This window comes from Mesoplodon mirus (genome assembly GCF_964341445.2).
Source record: "Mesoplodon mirus genome assembly, chromosome: 15".
NCBI lineage: Eukaryota > Metazoa > Chordata > Mammalia > Artiodactyla > Ziphiidae > Mesoplodon > Mesoplodon mirus.
The window spans coordinates 62,820,440-62,841,104 of NC_138991.1; the positions used below are offsets into that span (position 1 = coordinate 62,820,440).

The following is a 20,665-nucleotide window of genomic DNA, read 5'->3' on the forward strand; positions in this document are numbered from 1 at the left end:
TTCCATTGTATACTCTCTCTCTCTCTCTCTCTCTCTCTGTATATATATATATATATATATATATATATATATATATATATATATATATATATATATATATATATATATATACACCACATCTTTATCCATTCACCTGTCGACGGACATTTAGGTTGTCTCCATGTCTTGGCTATTGTAAATAGTGCTGCTGTGAACATAGGGGCGCATGTGTCTTTTCGAATTATAGTTTTGTCCGGGTATGTGCCTGGGAGTGGGTTTGATGGATCACATGGCAACTCTAGTTTTCTGAGGGACCTCCATACTCTTTTTCATAGTGGCTGCACCAGTTTACATTCCCACCAACAGTGTAAGAGGGTTCCCTTTTCGAAGAGGAGAAAATTTAAAATCACCGCATCATTCAAAAATAAATACTGTTGACATTTTAGTATGTGTCTATTTAGGGTTTTGACCTATGCATTAGTCTACATATCTAAACAGATTTTTAAAAAATTTTTTGGCCATGCCACAAGGCTTGTGGGATCTTAGTTCCCTGACCAGGGATCAAACCCGCGCCCTTGGCAGTGAGAGCACGGAGTCCTAACCACTGGACTGCCAGGGAAGTCCCTAAACAGATTTTTAATTTTTTTTTTTTTTTGCGGTACGCGGGCCTCTCACTGTTGTGGCCTCTCCCGTTGCGGAGCACAGGCTCCGGACGCACAGGCTCAGCGGCCATGGCTCACGGGCCCAGCAGCTCCGCGGCATGTGGAATCTTCCCGGACCGGGGCACGAACCTGTGTCCCCTGCATCGGCAGGCGGACTCTCAACCACTGCGCCACCAGGGAAGCCCCTAAACAGATTTTTAAATGATATATTATTTTTTAATATACAGGTGACCCTGAATAACACTGGGGAGGCGGGGACAGACCCTCCCCACAGTCAGAAATCCACATATAACTTCTAGTCTGCCCTCTGTATACCCGGTTTCTCCACATTTGCAGGTCTCCCTATGCAGTTCCTCTGTAGCCACTGTTCCACATCCACGGATTCAACCGACTGTGGGTCATGTGGTACTGTAGGTAGTACTTGCTATTGGAAAAATATCTGTAAATAGGTGGACCCGAACAGTTCAAATCCGTGTTATTCAAGAGTCAGCTGTAACTCTTCACATTTTTAAAAAATTTATTTATTTATTTATTTTTGGCTGTGTTGGATCTTTGTCGCTGCACACAGGCTTTTTCTAGTTGAGGCGAGTAGGGGCTACTCTTCGATGCGGTGCGCGGGCTTCTCATTGCGGTGGCTTCTCTCATTGCGGAGCACGGGCTCTAGGCAGGCATGCTTCAGTAGTTGTGGCACACAGGCTTAGTTGCTCTGTGGCATGTGGGATCTTCCCGGACCAGGGCCCGAACCCGTGTCCCCTGTATTAGCAGGTGGATTCTCAACCACTGCGCCACCAGGGAAGCCCCACACTTTTAACTATACTTATACTCTTGTGATGCATATTTCCCCATGTTATTGAATATTATGTGGTACTATATTTTTTATTTTATTTTAATTAATTAATTAATTTATTTATTTTTTGTGGTACACAGGCCTCTCACTGTTGTGGCCTCTCCCGTTGCGGAGCACAGGCTCCGGACGCGCAGGCTCAGCGGCCATGACTCACGGGCCCAGCCGCTCCGCGGCATGTGGGATCTTCCCGGACCAGGGCACGAACCCGTTTCGCCTGTATCGGCAGGCGGACTCTCAACCAGTGCGCCACCAGGGAAGCCTTGTGGTACTATATTTTAATCACAGCCCAGTATTTGGATTAACAGTCTTACTTTAGACGCAGCAATAGTTTTGGCGGCTGTTGTAACCTTTGAGCAGTTTAAAGTCAAAGAGTTAGAAAGGCAGAAGTGGGGTTCATCAGGCAGTGGGCCTGAGGACCACCACATTCCCGAGACAGCTGCTCTAGGACCTGCTGGCTGGGCTTATGGGGCGGCGGGGGGCTTGTGGGTGCATCCTACGGGGTGGAGGGCCTGCCTCCGTGGACTCTGCCTCTTCCCAGCAGGCCTGGTTTCGCTTCTCAGAATTGCTGCTGGTGTCTGGTGATCTCTTGTTCACTCCTTTGCTCTGCTCTGTGCATGTGTGTGCCTTGCTTGCTGCTGCTGTTGTTTTGAGAAGCTTTATTGAGATATGATTTTTACATATAATCGAGTTCCCTAAGTTCAAGTGTACAGTGTGTTTGGACCAACATATACGGTCATGGGACCACCCACACCACTGATGTCATCACCCCAGTATTCCCTGCCCTTCTCAGCCCTTGTCAACCACTGATATGCTTTCTGTCACTATGGTTTTCTGTTTTCTAAAATTTCATGTAAACAGAGTTACACAGGAGGTAGTCTTTTGAGTCTGACTTCTTTCACTTGTCACAGTGCTTTTGAGATTCTTCTACGCTGTTGCATGTATCAGTAGTTTGTTCCTTTCTGTCACTGAGAAGTGCTCAGCTGTGTGGAGGCATCACAGTTTTACATATCCATTCACGAGTTGGTGAGCACTTGGGGATGTTAGGAATAAGCCACTGTGAACATTTAAGTCTTCGAGTGGGCATATATTTTCATTTCTCTTGGGTAAATACCTAGGAATAGGATTGCTGGGTTGTAAGCAAAGTGTCTGTTTAACTTTATGAGAAACTGCCAAATGTTCCCACAGCAGGTGTCCCATTCTGCGTAACTCCTGGCAGCATTTGGGATGCCAGTGGCTGCACATCCTTGTCAACACTTGTCACTGTCAGTCTTTTTAATTTTAGCCATTCTGGTGCGTGAGCAGTGTATTTCGTTGTGGTTTTGATTTTCATTTCCCTAATGATTAATGGTGTTGAGTATCTTTTCATGTGTTTCCCATTCGTGTATCTTCCTTGTGAAATGTCTTTCAGATTTTTACTCATTTTTAATCAGGTTGTTTGTCTTTTTATTGCGTTGTAAGAGTTCTTTGTATATTCTAGATACGAGTCCTGTATCAGATATACTTTTGCAAATATTTTCCCCTAGTCTGTGGCTTGCCTTTTTATTTTCTTAGTAGTGGCTTTTGAAAAGCAGAAGTTTTTAATGAAATCCAGTTTATCACCTTTTCCTTTTATGCTTCATGCTTTTAGTGACCTATCGAAAAAGTCTTCCTATTCCAAAGTGATAAAGATTTTCTCCTATCTTTTCTTCTACAAGTTTTACAGCCTTGGCTCTTACACTTAGATCTGTGATCATTTTGTGTTTATGTAAGGGAAGGGCTAAGAGTTGTTTTTCGCCTGTGGCTATCCCATTGTTTCTGCACCATTTGTTTTTCCTTTCCCCAGTGATTTGTCTTGGAACCTTTGTCAAAAATAACGTGACAATGTCTGTGCAGCTCTTCCTGGACTCTGTTTTGTCCCTTTAATCTATGTGTCTATCCTCTAGTGAGGTTTTCTCCAGTGAGGCCTGGCTGACGTGGCTGGAATTCGCCTTTTCTGGTGACAGTGTTCTTACTTTGCTGGGCCCACCTGGCAAGTGTAACTGATGTGCTCGTGCTGGGTGTCCCCACACGTCCATCCTGGCTCCCTGGTGCATTCGCTTGGGTGCTTAGCTTGTCTCTCTCCTCAGGACACTGGCATCGGGATGACACAGGAGGAGCTGGTGTCCAACCTGGGAACAATTGCCAGGTCGGGGTCGAAGGTAAGCCACCCGCTGCCCTTTCCTCAGGTGCTGCAGCTGTTCCCCCTCTCAGGTTCGAGGGTCTCCCCTCAAAGGGCAGTTCTGACCAGAGAGGGTAGGTCCCAGACGCTCTGGACACCAGCTTCAGAGGAATGTCCTCAGGCACGAGCTTGTTGGCATTGGGGACCCTTTATCACAGGATTTCACTGTGTCGGCAGGTCTCCGGGGCAGGGCTGCCCCCCTCTGACCAGTCTCGCCCCACAGGCCTTTCTGGATGCGCTCCAGAGCCAGGCGGGGGCCAGCAGCAAGATCATCGGCCAGTTTGGAGTGGGTTTCTACTCGGCCTTCATGGTGGCTGACAGAGTCGAGGTCTATTCTCGCTCGGTGGACGCAGGCAGCCCCGGGTACCAGTGGCTTTCAGACGGGTAAGTGAGCAGGTCCCACGTCACACACGGAGTGTCCCCAGGCCTTGGGGCCATCGAGGCAAGTGTCGCCTGCCATGCAGAGTGGGACTCAGCTGGAGCTTGCAGCCTGGTCTGGGAAGCCAGGCTCCTTGGAAAGCGCCAGCGCGCTGTCCTGGGCTTTTCATGGGAGGCCTGAGCCCCACACCCGGGGAGCCGTTACTCTTTTGCCGGGTGGGTCCCCGCTCTGTACTCCGGGACGGGTGCCTTTGTTCTGAGGGCGTGTCCCTGACTCCTTGTCGGGGTCAGGGTTTGGCTCCCTGGCTGCCCCACCTCCCGCCGTCTCCACCGTGTCCTGGGCCTGCGATGTCCAGGAACACCTTGACTGTTCGTGGAGGATGGCACCCACCATAGCCAAGGTTAAGTGTTTATCTCACAGGCCGCCAAACTTCATTTCTGAATCCTGCTTTCCCGCAGGAAAAGTGAAAGTGGGGCCCACAGTCACCAGGGCCGAGGAATCGACAAGGTGCCCCTCGTGTGCTTCTACTCTTGGGAGGAGGCACCTGGCCAGGGGTCCAGAGCGCTTGGAGTTAGCACAGGACGGGGGTCTCTTCCCAGAGTCTGGCGCTCACCTGGCTGCTTCAGGGGAATGTGAGACTGAGAGGTTGTGTTCAGGAGCGGGGAGCCCCGTGCCCCAACCCCAGCGGCCACTGTCCCTGGCGGAGGTGTGATGGCCTGGGGGACACTCCAGCTTCCTTTCTGTGCAAGTCCTGCCTGCCACGTGGGACTTCTCAGCACTGACAGGTGGAACTTGCCTTCCTTCTCCCGCGTGTCTTAGCTCTGGGGTGTTTGAAATCGCCGAAGCCTCAGGAGTTAGAACCGGGACCAAAATCATCATCCACCTCAGGGCAGACAGCAGAGAGTTCACCAGCGAGGCTCGGGTTCGAGGTGAGCAGGAGCCTGGGCCTCTGGGGACGTGCGCGTGGGTCAGTGCGGTACCTCCTGCCATTGCGTTTTAGGACATTTTGGGGCGGGGGTCGCAGGCGCAGGGCTGGCCGTGGGTTGGGGCAGGGTCAGGTTTGCCCTCCTTTCGAGCAGCACTGTCTCCACTGCGCTTGCTGGTGGCGCAGGGTCCTGTGCTCGTCCTGCCTGTGCTGTAAGATGTTGCCAGCCCGCCCACCCAGCCTGAGTCCAGGCTTCCGGATAACCAGAGCGGGTGCAGCTGCGAGGCGCTCCTCTCTGTCCAGGTCTCACTGGATGCTACTGAAGGTGCCCAGCGCTCTTCAAGGGGTCACGTTAGCCCGTGAAACCGTTTATGCCGCCAAGAAGGCATCGTGTCTCATGGTGGCCTGGGCCTCGAGATCTGGTTTGGGAGTGAGTTCTGCTCCCTGTGTGCGGGGAGGGCAGGGCCGAGGCCTCCCAGAGCTGTGTGACCCCTGCAGCACCTTCCAGAGCTTTCAACTACAGAAGCTTCCTGTGTTCATTGCTTTTTTCTGTCTCTTCCAGATGTGGTGACAAAGTACAGCAAATTTGTCAGCTTCCCCTTGTACCTGAACGGAAGGCGCCTTAATACCCTGCAGGTGAGGCCTGGTTGCCTGCAGGCTCAGGTGGCTGTGGAGATGAGCTGCTCCGCGTCAGGCTGGCGGGGCAGAGGTGGGACTGGGCGTTGCTGTCAGAGCCCCAGGACTGGGTGTTCTGGGGGAGGCGAGATCTGTGGGTGCAGGCAAGTCCATGTGCACCAGGGGGTCACCCTTCACAGCACACGCTTCGTGCTCCTGAGTGTATTCAGTCATGCTGTCATCACCATGGTCGGTTCCAGAACATTTCACCCCCAGAAAGAGACCCCATGCCCATCAGCAGTCACTCCCACTCCCTGCCCCTGGCCCCTGGCCCCTGGCAACCAGTCCACTGGATTGGCTTATTCTGGGCGTTTCATAAAAATGGAGTCGACCACTCTGTGGCCTTTTGTGTCCAGCTTCTTACTGTGTTCAGGGCTTTTATGCTGGTTGTGGGGTGTATCAGGGCTCTGTTCCTTTTCACGGCTCAGTAACTGTCCGGCGCGTGGCTCAACCGTGTTTCTCGAGCTGCTCACCTGTTGGTGGCTAGCGTCATGACATCATGCAGGCTCGTCCAGACCCTGCCTCCTGCTTTGCTCTTCCTGACACTGTGCTGGGGACAGGGTGCTTGTTCCCAGAGCCTTTTGTGTGTCTCTCTGACCAGCACTGGAGAGGGTGGGGCTGGAGACAGAGGACCCGGGAGGCCGACCCTCAGTCATGCTGAGGGCTCCTTTGCCAGCACCCGGGCCCCGCGAGCTCCACCAGGTCAGCTCCATGCGTTGTTGGGAGGATGCGTCTGAAACATAACGTCCCTGTTCATTCCATTTCCAGGCCATCTGGATGATGGACCCCAAGGATGTGGGCGAGGGTCAGCACGAGGAATTCTACCGCTACATCGCTCAGGCCCATGACAAGCCCCGCTACACCCTGCACTACAAGACGGACGCACCTCTCAACATCCGCAGCCTCTTCTACGTGCCAGAAACGGTGAGCCGGGCGCAGACCTGCCATGCGGGCTGCCAGGGACTTGTCCGCTGCTCCCTGGGTTTACACACCAGCAGCACTTCCCCTGAACGGTGACAGCTCAGCACAGACATCACAAAAATTGCCTTAGCAGCATCAGGACGAAAGAAAATCCTATGCGTCTGGACGGATGAACAGAAGTTGAAGTGAGGGGTGCTGAACAGAGAGATGTTTGGCCCGGCAGGCCTGGGCTTTGTGGGCGGGTGCAGGTGTCCTGTCTCCATGCAGTGTGCTCTCCCTACTTCTACATGGCTTAGGGCAGCACCATGAAGGCCCCACCAAATCCTGCAGCTGGGAAACCTGCTTGGGTTGAACCCTGCTTTCCTGGCTTTAACTGACTAGAGCCCCACGCCTGTTACCCATCTTGGAAAGAGCTGTTCTACCCTCCCGCTGAGTGTGCTCTGCAGACCAGCAGCCCCAGCCTCCCCTGGGCCCATGAGGAGTGCAGAGCCTTGGGCCCAGGACCCCCCAAGTCAGTTCCCACCTTAACAAGATCCCAACGTGGTGTGTGTGCAAACGGCAGCTTGGGAGGCGCTGGTTTAGAGCAGGGTTGGCAGACAGCAGCCACTTTGGGCTTTGCAGCCTTGTACCACCAAGGACTCTGCCCTTGTGGCGGAGGCTCACGGGCCACACTGAGATGGGCACGTGTGGCTGGGTTCCGAAAACTGTAGACACGGGAATTTGGATTTCATGTATTTTTCACGTATCATGAAATGTAATTTTTTGCCTTTTTCCTCAACCATTTAAAAATGGAAAAGCCATCCTAAGCTATACAAACAGGTGATTTGGCCTGTGTGCTCTAGTTTGCTGACCCCTGACCCTTAGCAGGTTTGGCTCTGTTCGCAGGGACATGTAAGTCATTGTTTTTATGGGGAGGGCGGCAGCTGCCCAGAGAGGGCCCCCTACCCCACCCGGAGCCATGGTGGGAGCGGCCTCCCCGGGCCCCTCTGGGCTTTTGAACAGACAGACACAGGCAGGACACCGCACATCTGCCTCAGATCTCCCAGCCCAGGCAGCCTTAGGAAGGGGTTCCCCGTGGCCTTGCAGGCTCTGCCTCCTGGCAGGGCTGCCGCGGATTTCTGCTCTTGCCACCTGACGCTGCCCTTTCCTTGCCTCCAGAAACCAACCATGTTTGACGTGAGCCGGGAGTTGGGCTCCAGTGTCTCGCTGTACAGCCGCAAGGTCCTCATCCAGACCAAGGCCACCAACATCCTGCCCACGTGGCTGCGCTTCATTCGAGGTTCGGTGCCAGTGTGTGTGCCCAGCTGTGTGGGCTGAGGCCCAGGAGCAGCTGCCTGCTCCAGATGCCAACGCCATCAGAAAGGGCTCATCTTTGATCAGAGTGCCGGGTCAGGGCGAGTCACCACAGCTGCTGGCTGGTGAGCCGAGTCCTCACAGTGTGGCGCCTCCCAGGGAGCTTCCTGTCTCCAAACACTAGTCTTGGTTGATTTATCCATGATATACTATGATTTTGAACAGAAAACCCAGGAGGTAGTTTTGAAAGAGGGTCCAGTTGATGCTGAAATCGTAGAAACTGTCCCAGCAAAGGCTCACCGGCCTTGCTTGCTTTCCTATCGACCCCATGGTTGTGACCTGGGCTCTGCCTGAATTCTAGGAAGACAAGGGACTTGGGAGGAGGAGCCCCCGAGCGTCCTCCCTTCTTACCCGCGCTCGGCCTGTGTCTCACAGGTGTGGTGGACAGCGAGGACATCCCCCTGAACCTCAGCCGGGAGCTCCTCCAGGAGAGCGCGCTGGTCAGGTGAGCAGCCGCAGGACACAGTGGGCACCTCACCGGGTTCGCCTTTGCCACGGAAGGCCCAGGCGGGCTTGAAGCTGCTGAGAGCAGAGGGTGGAGCTGAAGGTGCCCAAGGGAGCTGTGGGCCTGGAGAATATGAACAGGTCACGCGTGCTTTGCCCCATGTTTTACTTCACGCTTTTATAAGAGGGGGTTGGAGACTGACACGGAGGAGAATTGCTGCCAGTTCCAGGAGATGTTCCCTCCCTTGGCCAATCCCTGTCACTCATTCCCGGGGCAGCTGCGGCAGGGGAAGTTCCATGCAGGGCTGTCTCTGGGTGGACGAGGCAAAGGACGGCCCCAGAGCCAGGAGAACGTCTGACCTCGGTCCAGGAAGGTCACTAATGGTGTGAAGGAGACAAGGGCTGGGCACTGAACTCTCTTTTGGAGACATTGCTCTTGGAATCCTCGTGAGCTGGGGTGGCCGAATTTCTCCTCCCCCATCCTGATCATGGCAGCAGCTGCTATTTACTGAGCATTTATTCTCACCCAGACTGTACCAAGCCCTTCCTGTACAGCCTGTGTCATCCTTGCAGGTGGGAGCCAGGTCTCCATGTCATAGTTGTGGAAACTGAGTTACAGGGAGGTCACACCCGCCAGTGAGTGAACCTGTATTTGAACCCACGTTTTCTGATCTCAGGCATGTGCTCTGGCCCTAGCAGCTGGGACTGGCCTGACCCAGACGCTGGCAGGATGCAAGGCTGAAGGCGGGGGTGTGTCCGGCCACTTGGTCACTGCTGGTGGTTTTCTAGGGCTAGGTTGTCAGTCTGAGCACTCATCTTGACCAGCAGAGTCAGACTTAAATGAAATTTTTTAAAGAAACTGAAAGAAGAAGTAGAAACTTGATGCAAAGTACGATTTCCCCCTGAACCTGGGAGAGTAAGTTGTCCACTCTATGCCCATCGTCCCCAGGTATCTCAGGGTGTGTTTCCAGAGAACAAGGACGGTCTCCTCCCAGCCAGCACAGCCGTCAGTTGGAGTTGACGTGGCGCAGCTGCCACGTCTCATCAGACCAATCCACGTTGCACACTTGTGCCCGTCACGTCCTCTAGAGTAGGAGGGTCCAGTCCAGAGTCACACAAGCCTTTAGTTGTCATGTTTCTCCAGTCTCCTGGAGGTTGGCCGAATTCCACGGTCTCCCCGACTTTCACGACCTGGATGCTTCTGAAGGTTTCAGGCCAGTGATTCTACAGAATGGCCCTCTGCTCGGATTGTGATGCTCCTTCATGCTTAGGCGCGGGAGTAGCACAAAGTGATGCATCCTGTCAGGTGGTGCACGACTTAGAGTTGTCCCCTTACTGGTGATGTTCATGTTGACACTTGATTAAGGGGGTGTCTGCCAGCCTGCTCACGTGAAGTTACTCTTTTTCCCTCTGTGATTAGTAATGATGTTATGTAAAGGGATGGTATTTGGCAGCTATGTGTTCATTTCTTACAATATGCATGTGCTTTTCTTCATATCTGTATAACTGATTTGCATGACTTGATTTCCTGTTTTATTCAAGGGCTATAATCTGTTACTGTCATTGTTTATTTTGATGCCCAAGCTGTCCCTGATTTAGCAGGAACCTACTCAGGCTGACTCCTTTGCCCTTTGACCTATTCCCATTGTGCTTTGAGCACTTCTGTATTGAGTTCACCCAATACCAACCAGCACTGCCGTGGTCTTGGCCTTTGCTTCCCTTGACAGTGAGGAATCTGCCTCTGATTATCCCTAATGTGTTTACCTCTGACCAGTCCCCTCCATGTTACCAGTCTGCCATCGCTGCTGCCCCCCCTGCCCCACCAGCTCCCTGCTCCTTCACCTGCTTGGGCCCTGATGCCAATGCCACACGGTGGGCTAAGGGGGTGTCTGCCAGCCGTTCTGCCAGCTGCTCGCTGTCCCCAGTCTGGATGTCCTCTTCTGGAGTCCTTGGGCTCTGACATTCCACACCAGGCTCCTCCAACCCTCACCCTGCATGGACACCCTCTTCGTTTCATCCTAGCTGCTGTGGCTGCCCCACCATAGATGCGGGTGCTGCCCTTTGGCTGAAGGACTGAGTTATTCAGGATGGGAGTGGAAGAGGATAAGTTTAAATGAACGTTAAACATTATTGTTCCCCTACCCTGGATTATTAAGGAAACAAATGGTAATTTCACCTTTTTTAAAGGAAAGGCAGGATATTAAGGAAATACTAAGAAATACTCCCTAATACCACTAATAGTGTTGCTCACGATTCTATGCCATTATGTAGTGCTCTGGTAAACACCCTGATACAGAAGATCCCAATTTTACAAAACTGTAGTGCACATATCGTATATCCAGTATAAACCCAAGTTAAAGTGCATGCATTGTTTATACAGCATTGATCCTAATTATGAAAACTATCATGCACAGCAAGCAGTATGTATAGTCTTTGCGTACTTATATACTATATGTACCCTGTAATTTATCCATACTGGGATTTGTCTGGTTTTTCTTTCAACCCAGGCACTTTCTCATGTTATTAAGGATCATATCATTAGAGGATGTTGATCTTTAATGGCCGTGTAGCTTTCCATCATTCATTTCAACCTGTTCTCTGCAGTTGAACACTGAGCTTGTTCATAATTGTTTTCTTTTTTTCTTTTCTGTAATTAAACTTGCTTCAGAGGTTATTTATTTATTTTTGGCCGTGCGTGGGCTTTCTCTAGTTGTGGTGACTGGGGACTACTCTTAGTTGCGGTGCACGGGCTTCTCGTTGCGGTGGCTTCTCTTGTTGCAGAGCCCAGGCTCTGGGCATGTGGGCTTCAGTAGTTGTGGCATGTGGGCTCAGTAGTCGTGGCTTGCGGGCTCTAGAGCACAGGCTCAGTAGTTGTGGCGCACGGGCTTATTTGCTCCACAGCACGTGGGATCTTCCCGGACCAGGGCTCGGACCCGTGTCCCCTGCATTGGCAGGCGGATTCTTAACCACTGCACCACCAGCAAAGTCCCATAATTGTTTTCTATTTTATGTGCTACAGTGAAATTCCTGGTCCATAAATCTTGGTGACTCATGAAGGAGTAATCTCAGAACCATAGTTTGTCACTCTCCACAAGGTTGGGCGTGGTGTGTGTGTCAGCTAGCATCCCTGACTCTAGGGGGCGCGTGTCTCCTTAACTGGTGTTGGCCAAGGGTAACTTTCTGGTATGTTGTCTTCACTTCTCTAATTATTAGTGGGATTGAACATGTTTTCATATCCTTCTGGCTGTTTGTATTTCATGAAAGTTGCTCTTTTGTAATAAATGCTTTTCTGTTCATAGGAAACTCCAGGGCATTCTACAGCAGAGGCTGATAAAATTCTTCATTGACCAGAGTAAAAAAGATGCTGAGAAATATGCCAAGTTTTTTGAAGATTACGGCTTGTTCATGAGGGAGGGCATTGTGACCACGGCTGAGCAGGAGGTCAAGGTAGGGTCTGGGTTTCTGGGCCTTTCTCTGGGCTGCCTTGGGCTGTGGAGGAAGCTGCTGGAGATCAGAAACCTGAGCTTCCCAGGACGTGATGATGGCATAGCCAGGCACCCCAGTCACTGCTCCCAGGGGTCAGGAAGTGCAGCCTTTGGCCTTTGGACTCCCCGGGTGGTCCAAGCAGGCCTGGCGTGCACTTGAGCACATGTCCAGCTCCTCCAGTCCCCTCAGTGGAGGGGAGTGGGCATTTAGTGTCTCTTCCCCCAAGTGCCTGGGGGGCTTGGGGAAGTCACAGAAGTCAGGACAGGAGAGGTGTGCCTGGTTCACTGGGTGGGGAGGGCAGGTGAGGTGTGTGTAGTCAGGGCAGTTCATCATGTGATCCGTAGAAATCCATCAACACTGTACCACTGGGGCCAGGAGTCAGTTAATTGCACAATTACTTAAAAATGATGAGATTGTTCCATAAACATTTATTGGCCATTTTTAAGTTGTGATACAGTTCCGTACAATAAAATTCACTCTCTTAAAGTGAACAGTTCATTTAGTACCTTCACAGGTTGTATGTCCACCACCACCTGGTTCTGGAACATTTCCATCACTCCCAAAAGACACCTGTCCCCATTAGTCACTCCTAGCGCCGGTGTTTCATCTTTTGCTCCAGAACAGCAGCAGGGAAGGAGGGTGACCAACCGTCTGGGGTCCCAGGGTTCGTTCTGCAGGCCGTGAGGGAGGGTGGGATGGGGGCTAGGCGCTGAGGCTACCAGCCTGCTCCCCCCAGGCCCGGGCCCTCCTAACCCCGGTTGTTGGCACAAGGACTCCAGTGGCTCCAGGTGCTGCCTGCTCAGACTCTCCACTCATTCCTCTCCATGTTTGTAGGTAGCGGGACCCAGGTGGTGCCAGAGGCTTTTCTAAGTGCTTTATTTTTTTAATTTTTTATTATTTTTTTAAATGTTGAGCCTTCTTTTTTAATTTTTATTTATTTATTTATTTTATTTTTGGCTGTGTTGGGTCTTCGTTTCTGTGCGAGGGCTTTCTGCAGTTGTGGCAAGCGGGGTCCACTCTTCATCGCGGTGCGCGGGCCTCTCACTGTCGTGGCCTCTCTTGTTGCAGAGCACAGGCTCCAGACGCGCAGGCTCAGTAGTTGTGGCTCACGGGCCTAGTTGCTCTGCGGCATGTGGGATCTTCCCAGACCAGGGCTCGAACCCGTGTCCCCTGCATTAGCAGGCAGACTGTCAACCGCTGCGCCACCAGGGAAGCCCTCTAAGTGCTTTATAAACACTGACTGACTCGGGGTTTTTTTTTTTTTAATAAATAAATAAATAAATAAATTTAATTTTTGGCTGAGTTGGGTCTTCGTTACTGCACGCGGGCTTTTCTCTAGTTGTGGCAAGCGGGAGCTACTCTTTGTTGTGGTGCATGGGCTTCTCGTTGTGGTGGCTTCTCGTTGCAGGTCACGGGCTCTAGGCACATGGGCTTAAGTAGTTGTGGCACACGGGCTTAGTTGCTCTGCGGCGCATGGGATCTTCCCAGACCAGGGCTCGAACCCGTGTCCCCTGCATTGGCAGGCGGATTCTTAACCACTGCACCACCAGGGAAGCCCCTGACTCAGTTAATGAGGATCCATAACATGCACAAGAGCATGAGCTTAACCTATGAACCTAGAGCCTGGCTCGCTGGATGGGCTCCCAGATCCCTGGTTTTGCCTGTTCGTCCCCCTTTCATCCCCACCACATCACTCTCTCATCTGGACCTCCCCTCTGGGCACCGTGGGTTGTTGGAGATGAGTTGGTGGCATAGACGAGGCAGTTTACTGTCAGGTCACGTCCAGGCTGGTGTGTCAGGGAGCTGGGCCCCAGCCTGTTGCTGCTTCTGTCCTTACAGGCGACTCCCTCATGGAGTCTAGATGCCACCAGCAGTCACACACACATCTCAGCCGACAGGAGCAGATGGACAAGCCCCTCCTTTCAGGGCCTGGTCTCCGAGTCACACACCCCACTTTGGCTTGTACCCCCCTGGGCCAGGACTCATCCCCTGGCTGTGAGGAGGGCTGGGAAGTGTGGACTTCACACCCGTGTCCCCTGCTTGGCGAGAGACAGGGTCTGTGACTCGAGACAGAGGGAGGATGCTGGGTCCAGAGTGGGCTCTGCCACGGACAGGGCCTAGCCACTCCTGGGACCGTTTGTGCAGCTCACCTGGAAAGGCCCTCTCAGCAAGGCCCTGGGCCACCTGTGGTGGAATGTGCTCTCCGAGGTCCCCTGAACTTCTGACATGGGGCCCAATGGACAGCACTGGGGTCCCCCAGAGCTCCCCAGGGCCCGAGCAAGCCCAGGGCGCCATCCCTGGGCCAGGCTCCCAATGGAGCTGCCTTGGCTGCAGGACATGGTCACCAGGCGGGTGTGAGGCCAGCCAGAGCCTTACCTCCCTTAGCTGAAGGCTCCCGAAGTCTGTGCCCCGCTGTCGGGAGGCTTTCAGAGCCAGGACCTGGAATGAGCAGTGACCTGGCCTCTGTCTGTCTACAGGAGGATATCGCAAAGCTGCTGCGGTACGAGTCGTCGGCACTGCCCGCCGGGCAGCTGACCAGCCTCCCAGACTACGCCAGCCGCATGCAGGCCGGCACCCGCAGCATCTACTACCTGTGTGCCCCCAACCGGCACCTGGCGGAGCACTCACCCTACTATGAGGCCATGAAGTGGAAAAACACCGAGGTGGGTGAGCTGAGGGGCAGGCCTTGGCCCCGACCGGGCCTCCCTGCACTTGTCCTTCCCTGGGGGCCAGGTCAGAGGGCGAGGGGGTCTGAGCACTGAAGGAGGGTCCCCATGCTCACTGGGGAATGGCTGAATGTGCCCACGATTTGGGAGAGCTGAGCAGTGAGAGTCAGCATCCAGGGTCACAGAGGCCGGGCCCAAGCCTGCCTTCTAGTTTGGGTCTTTATAGGAGGTGACACAGGGATTTCTCTATAAATAGCATCACTGCTTCTAAGATAATAGCCAGAGCCTCCCTGAGAGCCGTCTGTAAACCACTGCGTCCGCAAGGCCCAGGAACCCCAGCACCCCCTGCATGGCCCTCAGATGCTGGGCCCAGCCCGCAGCCCCAGCCCCTGCTCCGTGTCCCTCTCCTGTCACTGGCAGAGGGTTCCCTGGGCCTGATGGAAGCCATTTCGGGTCCTCACAGGTTCTCTTCTGCTACGAGCAGTTCGATGAGCTGACCTTGCTCCACCTTCGTGAGTTTGACAAGAAGAAGCTGATGTCTGTGGAAACGGACATCGTTGTTGACCACTACAAGGAGGAGAAGTTTGAGGATGGCTCCCCAGGTCGGCTTGCTTCCCTTCTCTCTGGGCACAGGTGTGGATGGTGGCCTGGGGTGCAGGTGAGGCCAGGCAGGCCCAGGGAGCTGGCACTGTTTGCTACACGGCCTCTTCCGTTCTGCAACAGTGGGCCTATATGGGGTTTTCTTTTCACAGCTTGCCGCCCTAAAATTGATAAAGCTTAAGAGAATCAGACATTTTAAAGCCCTAACAAAATTATGTGGGCCTCAGGCAATCAAAAGTATCCTTTATGGGGTCCAAATTTATCTGCTTAATTTTAGATGAGTGTTTTGGTAGCTTCTGTCATTGTGCCAGTGGCTGGCAGGGTGGTGGGAGCCTGCTGATGGGAGCCTATGGGGAGGGAGTTGTGGAGATGGCCTCTGAGTTCACCCTTCTGCTCTCCTGTAGCTGGCGACCGTCTGTCAGAGAAGGAGACAGAGGACCTGATGGCCTGGATGAGAAACGCGCTAGGGTCCCGTGTCACCAATGTGAAGGTGAGGCCTCCCAAAGTCGGGCCACCACCCAGCTACCATGGCCCTTGGTGACTGCACAGCTGGCCAGCCTGCTGGCTCTGGTTGCTGCCGCTCCTGCATGTGTGCGCTCGTGAGCAGCACATGTAGCCACATGTGCCTGGGGAGTTGCTGAGGCGGGGCGGGCAAGCTTGGCTTCGCCTCCACTTTGTAGAGCAGTTGGAACCAAGAAAGTGGAAGGTGAGCAGCTGAGGGCCTGGTGGGCAGGCAGAAGCAGAGAAGAGGTGTCCCCAGTTGGCCTCCCCAGGGCCATCCTCGTCCAGGCCTAGAGGAGCTGCAGTGGCTGAGGACACAAGGGCATACGGTCCAGCTTGGGTTCTCAGTGGGGGTTCTGGGTAGGCTTTAATGAGCTAGGAACCCACTGATCCAGCTCTGAGCTAGCTGCAAGAGAAAAGACAGTCACCAGGGAACAGGTGTCACTGGCTGAGGGACATGTTCAGGAGGGGCCCCAAAGGGACAGGCAGGTGTGCAGGGTAGGGAAGGCTGAGAGCCGAGGGCAGACCTGAGGGCTCCACGGGAGGTAGCAGTGGGTCTCTGAGGGAGGCGAGGGCTTCCTGGCAGGGAGCAAGGCGTGTGGCTGGGGTTTCTTTATGTAACACACATACTGTGTCCATGCTTTACAGCGGCGACTCTTTTAAGATGGCTTAGGAGGTAGGTAGAATTCTCATCTGTATCCCATGAGGGAAACAGGCAGAGCGCTTCCGCAGGTCAGTAAGTCGTGGAGCTGGATCCTTACTGTGCTGCCTGGAAGGGGGCGGCCATGGGCCCAGGAGAGTCTCTGGCCTAAGTCAGGAGGCCTAAAGCCTGTGGGGCTCGGTGAGAAAAGGTGTGTTTGATGAAATAAAGGCCAGAGGGAGCCACAGGGAGGGGGTGGGTGAGAGCACCGTCTGCAGGAAAGATGGACACAAGATTGAGGAAGAGATGCTGGGCCAGGGGAAATGGGGTGGCCAGTCCTGGTGGATCTTAAGACAGTTTGCTGTAGGACTTGGAAGTGGACCCTGTGAAGCAGAGAAGTGCAGATAACACCAGGCAAGATGGACCTTGGATGGTAACTGATAGGTTAGAAATTGGTAGCTTTGGGGTGTAGAAGAGGAGGGAGTTCCCAAGCAGGGTACGATTCATTAGCAGGTGATTGGGAGGTAAGGAGGGAGGAGCACTGCTGGTTGAGGGTACGTCCCTGGAGACCTGCGTTCTCCTGTCTTGTCATTTGGGGAAGCTTTATACCTGGTCAAGACCCTGCCAGGGCCCCCGTCACCCCCGGCTTTGCTTGCAGGTGACTCTTCGGCTGGACACCCACCCTGCTATGATCACGGTGCTGGAGATGGGGGCCGCCCGGCACTTCCTACGCATGCAGCAGCTGGCCAAGACCCAGGAGGAGCGTGCTCAGCTGCTGCAGCCCACGCTGGAGATCAACCCCAGGTAAGGCTGCCGGCTCCAGGCCTCTTGGGCCCAGGGCCCTTGATGCCCAGGGGATGGGCATGCTCATTTCTGACCTGCCAGGTAATCTTTTAAAATTGTATGTGAGTGGGTGTTCTTTTATTTAACACATAAAAAGTGCATAAAGCTTTTGGACAGTTTGATAAATGTTTATAAACACCCGTGTAATTGAACTGTATTAAACTATACCTATGTGACGTTTAAAAAAACTGAACCTTGCCGGTGCCCAGACGCTCCTATTTTCCTCCCACGTGAATTCTGTCCTGCTCTCCAGGGAGAACCACAGTCCTGACTTCTGCGTCAGTCACTTCCTCACTGTGCTTTATGGTTTTTCGGCTACTTGTGCGTCATTACACACAAGCTCAGTTCTGCTTGTTTCTGAACTTCACGTGAATGGACCCCTGTGCACGGGTTCCCTTTGAAGCCTTACTTTCTTCCCTCGGCGTGTGATCAGATGCATTCATCTGTGGGGGTGACTATAGTTTGTTCTTGTTCGCAGCTGAATCACAGGGTATGAATCTACTCAGCACAATTATTTATTCTATTTTGATAGACATTTGGGTAGTTTCCATTTGGAGGCTGTTGGGAACACATTGCTCTGAACATTCTTGTCCCCCGTCTGGTGCTGCACATGTGTTTCTCCGGGATGTGTGCCCAGGCATGAAAGCACCTTATCCTGAGGAGCTGGGCTGAGTAAGGCCCACTGCTTCCAGAGGGCAGAGCATGGGAACCCCGGTCCCTGCAAGGTAGAAGGCTACTGTTCTTTTTTCCGTTGGGCTTTAAAAAAAAAATCGATTGGTAGTTCTTTATATACTTTATCAGTTGCAAATATCTTTTCTCACTCTGTCTTTTCACCTGTCTAAAGGTGTCTTTTGAAGAGAGGTTCTTAATTTTAATGTAATCAAATGTATATACATTGTTAGAGATTTCTTAAGACCCCAAAAAGCATCTGTTCTAGACATGAGTTTCTTCTCCTGCATGTCCTTCTAAAAGCTGTATAGTTCTGGCCTTTCATGTTGGTTGAGCCCATCTCTAACTGGCCTGTCTGGGATTGGGGGCTAAGGGGGGTTCTAGTTTCATCTTATTCCACGTGAACACCCTGTTGCCCACACCATTAACTGCTGCCTTCTCAGATAAGTATCTCTTGGAAACTTATGTTTTCTTTAGAGTTTGTACATTTTTTATAGTTATTTGATGTGTCTTTTTTATTGGATATTTTGAAATTTCATTTTCTAACTGTTGTATATGGAGACAGTTTCTTTTTTGGAAATTGACTTTGTATATAGCAGTAATTTTTTACATGAAGTTACCTAAACAAGTTACCAAAAACGCTAGAAAAGTCCATAGTCTCACCCCCACCACAGTCACTGTACCCTATTTGGTATGTTTTCTTTTGGACTTTTGTCTTATTGTGGGTTTTGGTTTTTTTATATAGTACGTGTCCAATTTTTTTATTCATCATCTATAAATATTTTTCCATGTTGCTTTAGAACCATTAATTTACCTAAAACTACTGGGGAGTAGGGGGAAGTGCCTTTTCCAGTTTCTGAGCCAAAATACTAGTGACACAATTACCGGGTGAAAGATCTGAATTGGCTCATGGCTGGCCACAAAGAGCGTTGGACGCCTCTCAAAGGAGCTGTCCTGGTTGGCAGGTTGGCATAATGGGTGCAGGCCTATGTAATGGGCACACAGTTCCCAGCTGTGAGTCCCCAACAGAGATGAACGCTGACTGGACACCCCGTTGCCTTAACTATTTCTGACACAAAAGCAGTTTTGTAAGATAGCTGTGCAGAGTGCTCGTTTCTGTTGCCAAAAGACTCTTTATTTTACAGATTTGCTTTAAAATTTGTTAATAAGTTCATACGGTTGAGAATTCGAAAGAACTAAGGGAGTTCATGGTGAAACCCCCCCCAGCCCATCCCCAGTTTCCTCACGTATCTTCGGAGACGCTGTGCGGGGCCTCCTCTGGTACACTTGCTGTGCAGTGTACTCACCTTGCTTTGTAAAGTGTTTGATACTCTTAACAGCGCTGTGAGGGGAGGGAATCATCTCGTCTCAGACAGGGACCAAAGACCCTCCTGCAGTCCTCTGAACCTTTCCCCAGTGCCTTCAGTTTTATCAAACTTACCAATTTTTGCCATTCTCTTAAAATTATACCTTATAATTTTGATGTGTTTCCCATTGTATTTTTTCCTGTGCAGAAAAGGTTTTTTTGTAGTCAGTTATTCTTTTCTTTCTGACTTCGTATTTTGTTTAAAAGGCTTTCCCCTTCCGAGATTATAAAATACTTCTTCCCTGTTTTCTCCTAGTATTATACTTTTTTGCTTTTAATTTTTATATTTAATCTTTGATCCCTTTGGAAATTATTTTGGTCCAAGGAATCACGTAGGAATCCAACTTGTTTCCTGGGTGCGGCCCAGTTATCCTGTCTTTATGAGGTACTAACGGAATTCCTATATGAATTGGGCCATTTATATATTGTCCACTTTGTTGCACTGAGCTGTTGTTACCTTTTCATTTTCCAGAACTGTTTAATTTCATTTTCCAGAACTGTTTAATTACTGGAGCTTTATGTTTTAACTGGGACTTCCTCCTCTAACTGCTCTTCCATGTTTACTTTTCTTTATACATTTTATACTAGTTTTAGATTAAAGGAATCCTATTAAACATGGATTAAATTAAGGAAAGTTTCACTTCTATTTATGGTCCACTTATCCAAGAACATGTCTTTTCATATATTAAACTCATCTTTCTTTACCTTAGGAGTGTTTCATTTATATCAATTTAGTATCAAAATTTTTGCTGGGTTTTCTGGGTATATAATCTATAATTGATCATTCTTAAATTTTTTATGTGCTTTATTTTTTATACTGGACCTTTCTATTACCCTTTTTTGCATGTCCTGATAACCCCAACATTTCAGAAAAGTCACTGAACACAAAGTTAGAGGCTGTCAGGCTGTGTGTGCACCCCCAGCCCTGAGCTAGTAACTTCTGGTGGTTTCTGTGTTCAGGCACACACTCATCAAGAAGCTCAGTCAGCTGAGAGAGAGCGAGCCTGACCTGGCCCAGCTGCTGGTGGATCAGGTGAGTCTCCTGGAGGAATGCGAAGAGTAAACTGGGCTGTCAGCTTCAGGAGGCTGCCTCTTCCTTTGAGGTTTTCTCTAAAACCCTGTTTTAAACAGAACAGCGCTCTTCCTTTCTTCTCTCTTTGAGGTCCCTGGGTTGGGATCAGGCCTTGCTCACCCTCCCACTAACGAGATGCTGCCTTGCCTTTCAGATCTACGAGAATGCCATGGTCACAGCGGGGCTTGTCGACGACCTCCGACCCATGGTCAGCCGCCTGAACCACCTACTCATCAAGGCCCTGGACCGACACTGACAGCTGTGAAAGCCCCAGGTCCTCCTGCAGTGTTAGGGCTGCAGGAGAGGGGACAGATGGAACCGTGGGACAAGGCAGCCTGAGACCAGTCATGGCCGGGAGGGAAGGGGGGGATGGGGACGATGACACAGGAAGGACTGGATGCTGCCGATAAGAGCACCTGCTTTTTATTTACTTAAAATGT

The 20,665-nt window shown here is 51.6% G+C and overlaps 1 protein-coding gene across 2 annotated transcripts in view; it reads left to right on the forward strand.

Annotated features, from left to right (window-relative positions):
- Nucleotides 1-20,582, forward strand: part of TRAP1 (TNF receptor associated protein 1) — a 53,660-nt gene extending 33,078 nt beyond the window's left edge. Inside the window, exons 5-18 of one of the 2 annotated variants that reach the window (XM_082644711.1) lie at nt 3,594-3,665; nt 3,909-4,069; nt 4,884-4,993; nt 5,552-5,625; nt 6,433-6,588; nt 7,744-7,864; nt 8,314-8,383; nt 11,682-11,829; nt 14,346-14,531; nt 14,998-15,136; nt 15,539-15,624; nt 16,934-17,079; nt 20,114-20,186; nt 20,380-20,582. In XM_082644711.1, the coding sequence (XP_082500837.1) occupies nt 3,594-3,665; nt 3,909-4,069; nt 4,884-4,993; nt 5,552-5,625; nt 6,433-6,588; nt 7,744-7,864; nt 8,314-8,383; nt 11,682-11,829; nt 14,346-14,531; nt 14,998-15,136; nt 15,539-15,624; nt 16,934-17,079; nt 20,114-20,186; nt 20,380-20,481 (1,644 nt within the window). In that variant the 3' untranslated portion in view covers nt 20,482-20,582. Of the gene's footprint in view, nt 1-3,593; nt 3,666-3,908; nt 4,070-4,883; nt 4,994-5,551; nt 5,626-6,432; nt 6,589-7,743; nt 7,865-8,313; nt 8,384-11,681; nt 11,830-14,345; nt 14,532-14,997; nt 15,168-15,538; nt 15,625-16,933; nt 17,080-20,113; nt 20,187-20,379 lie in introns of both variants that reach the window. The other variant, XM_082644710.1, reaches the window with a different exon arrangement.
- The last annotated feature ends 83 nt before the right edge of the window (nt 20,583-20,665 follow it).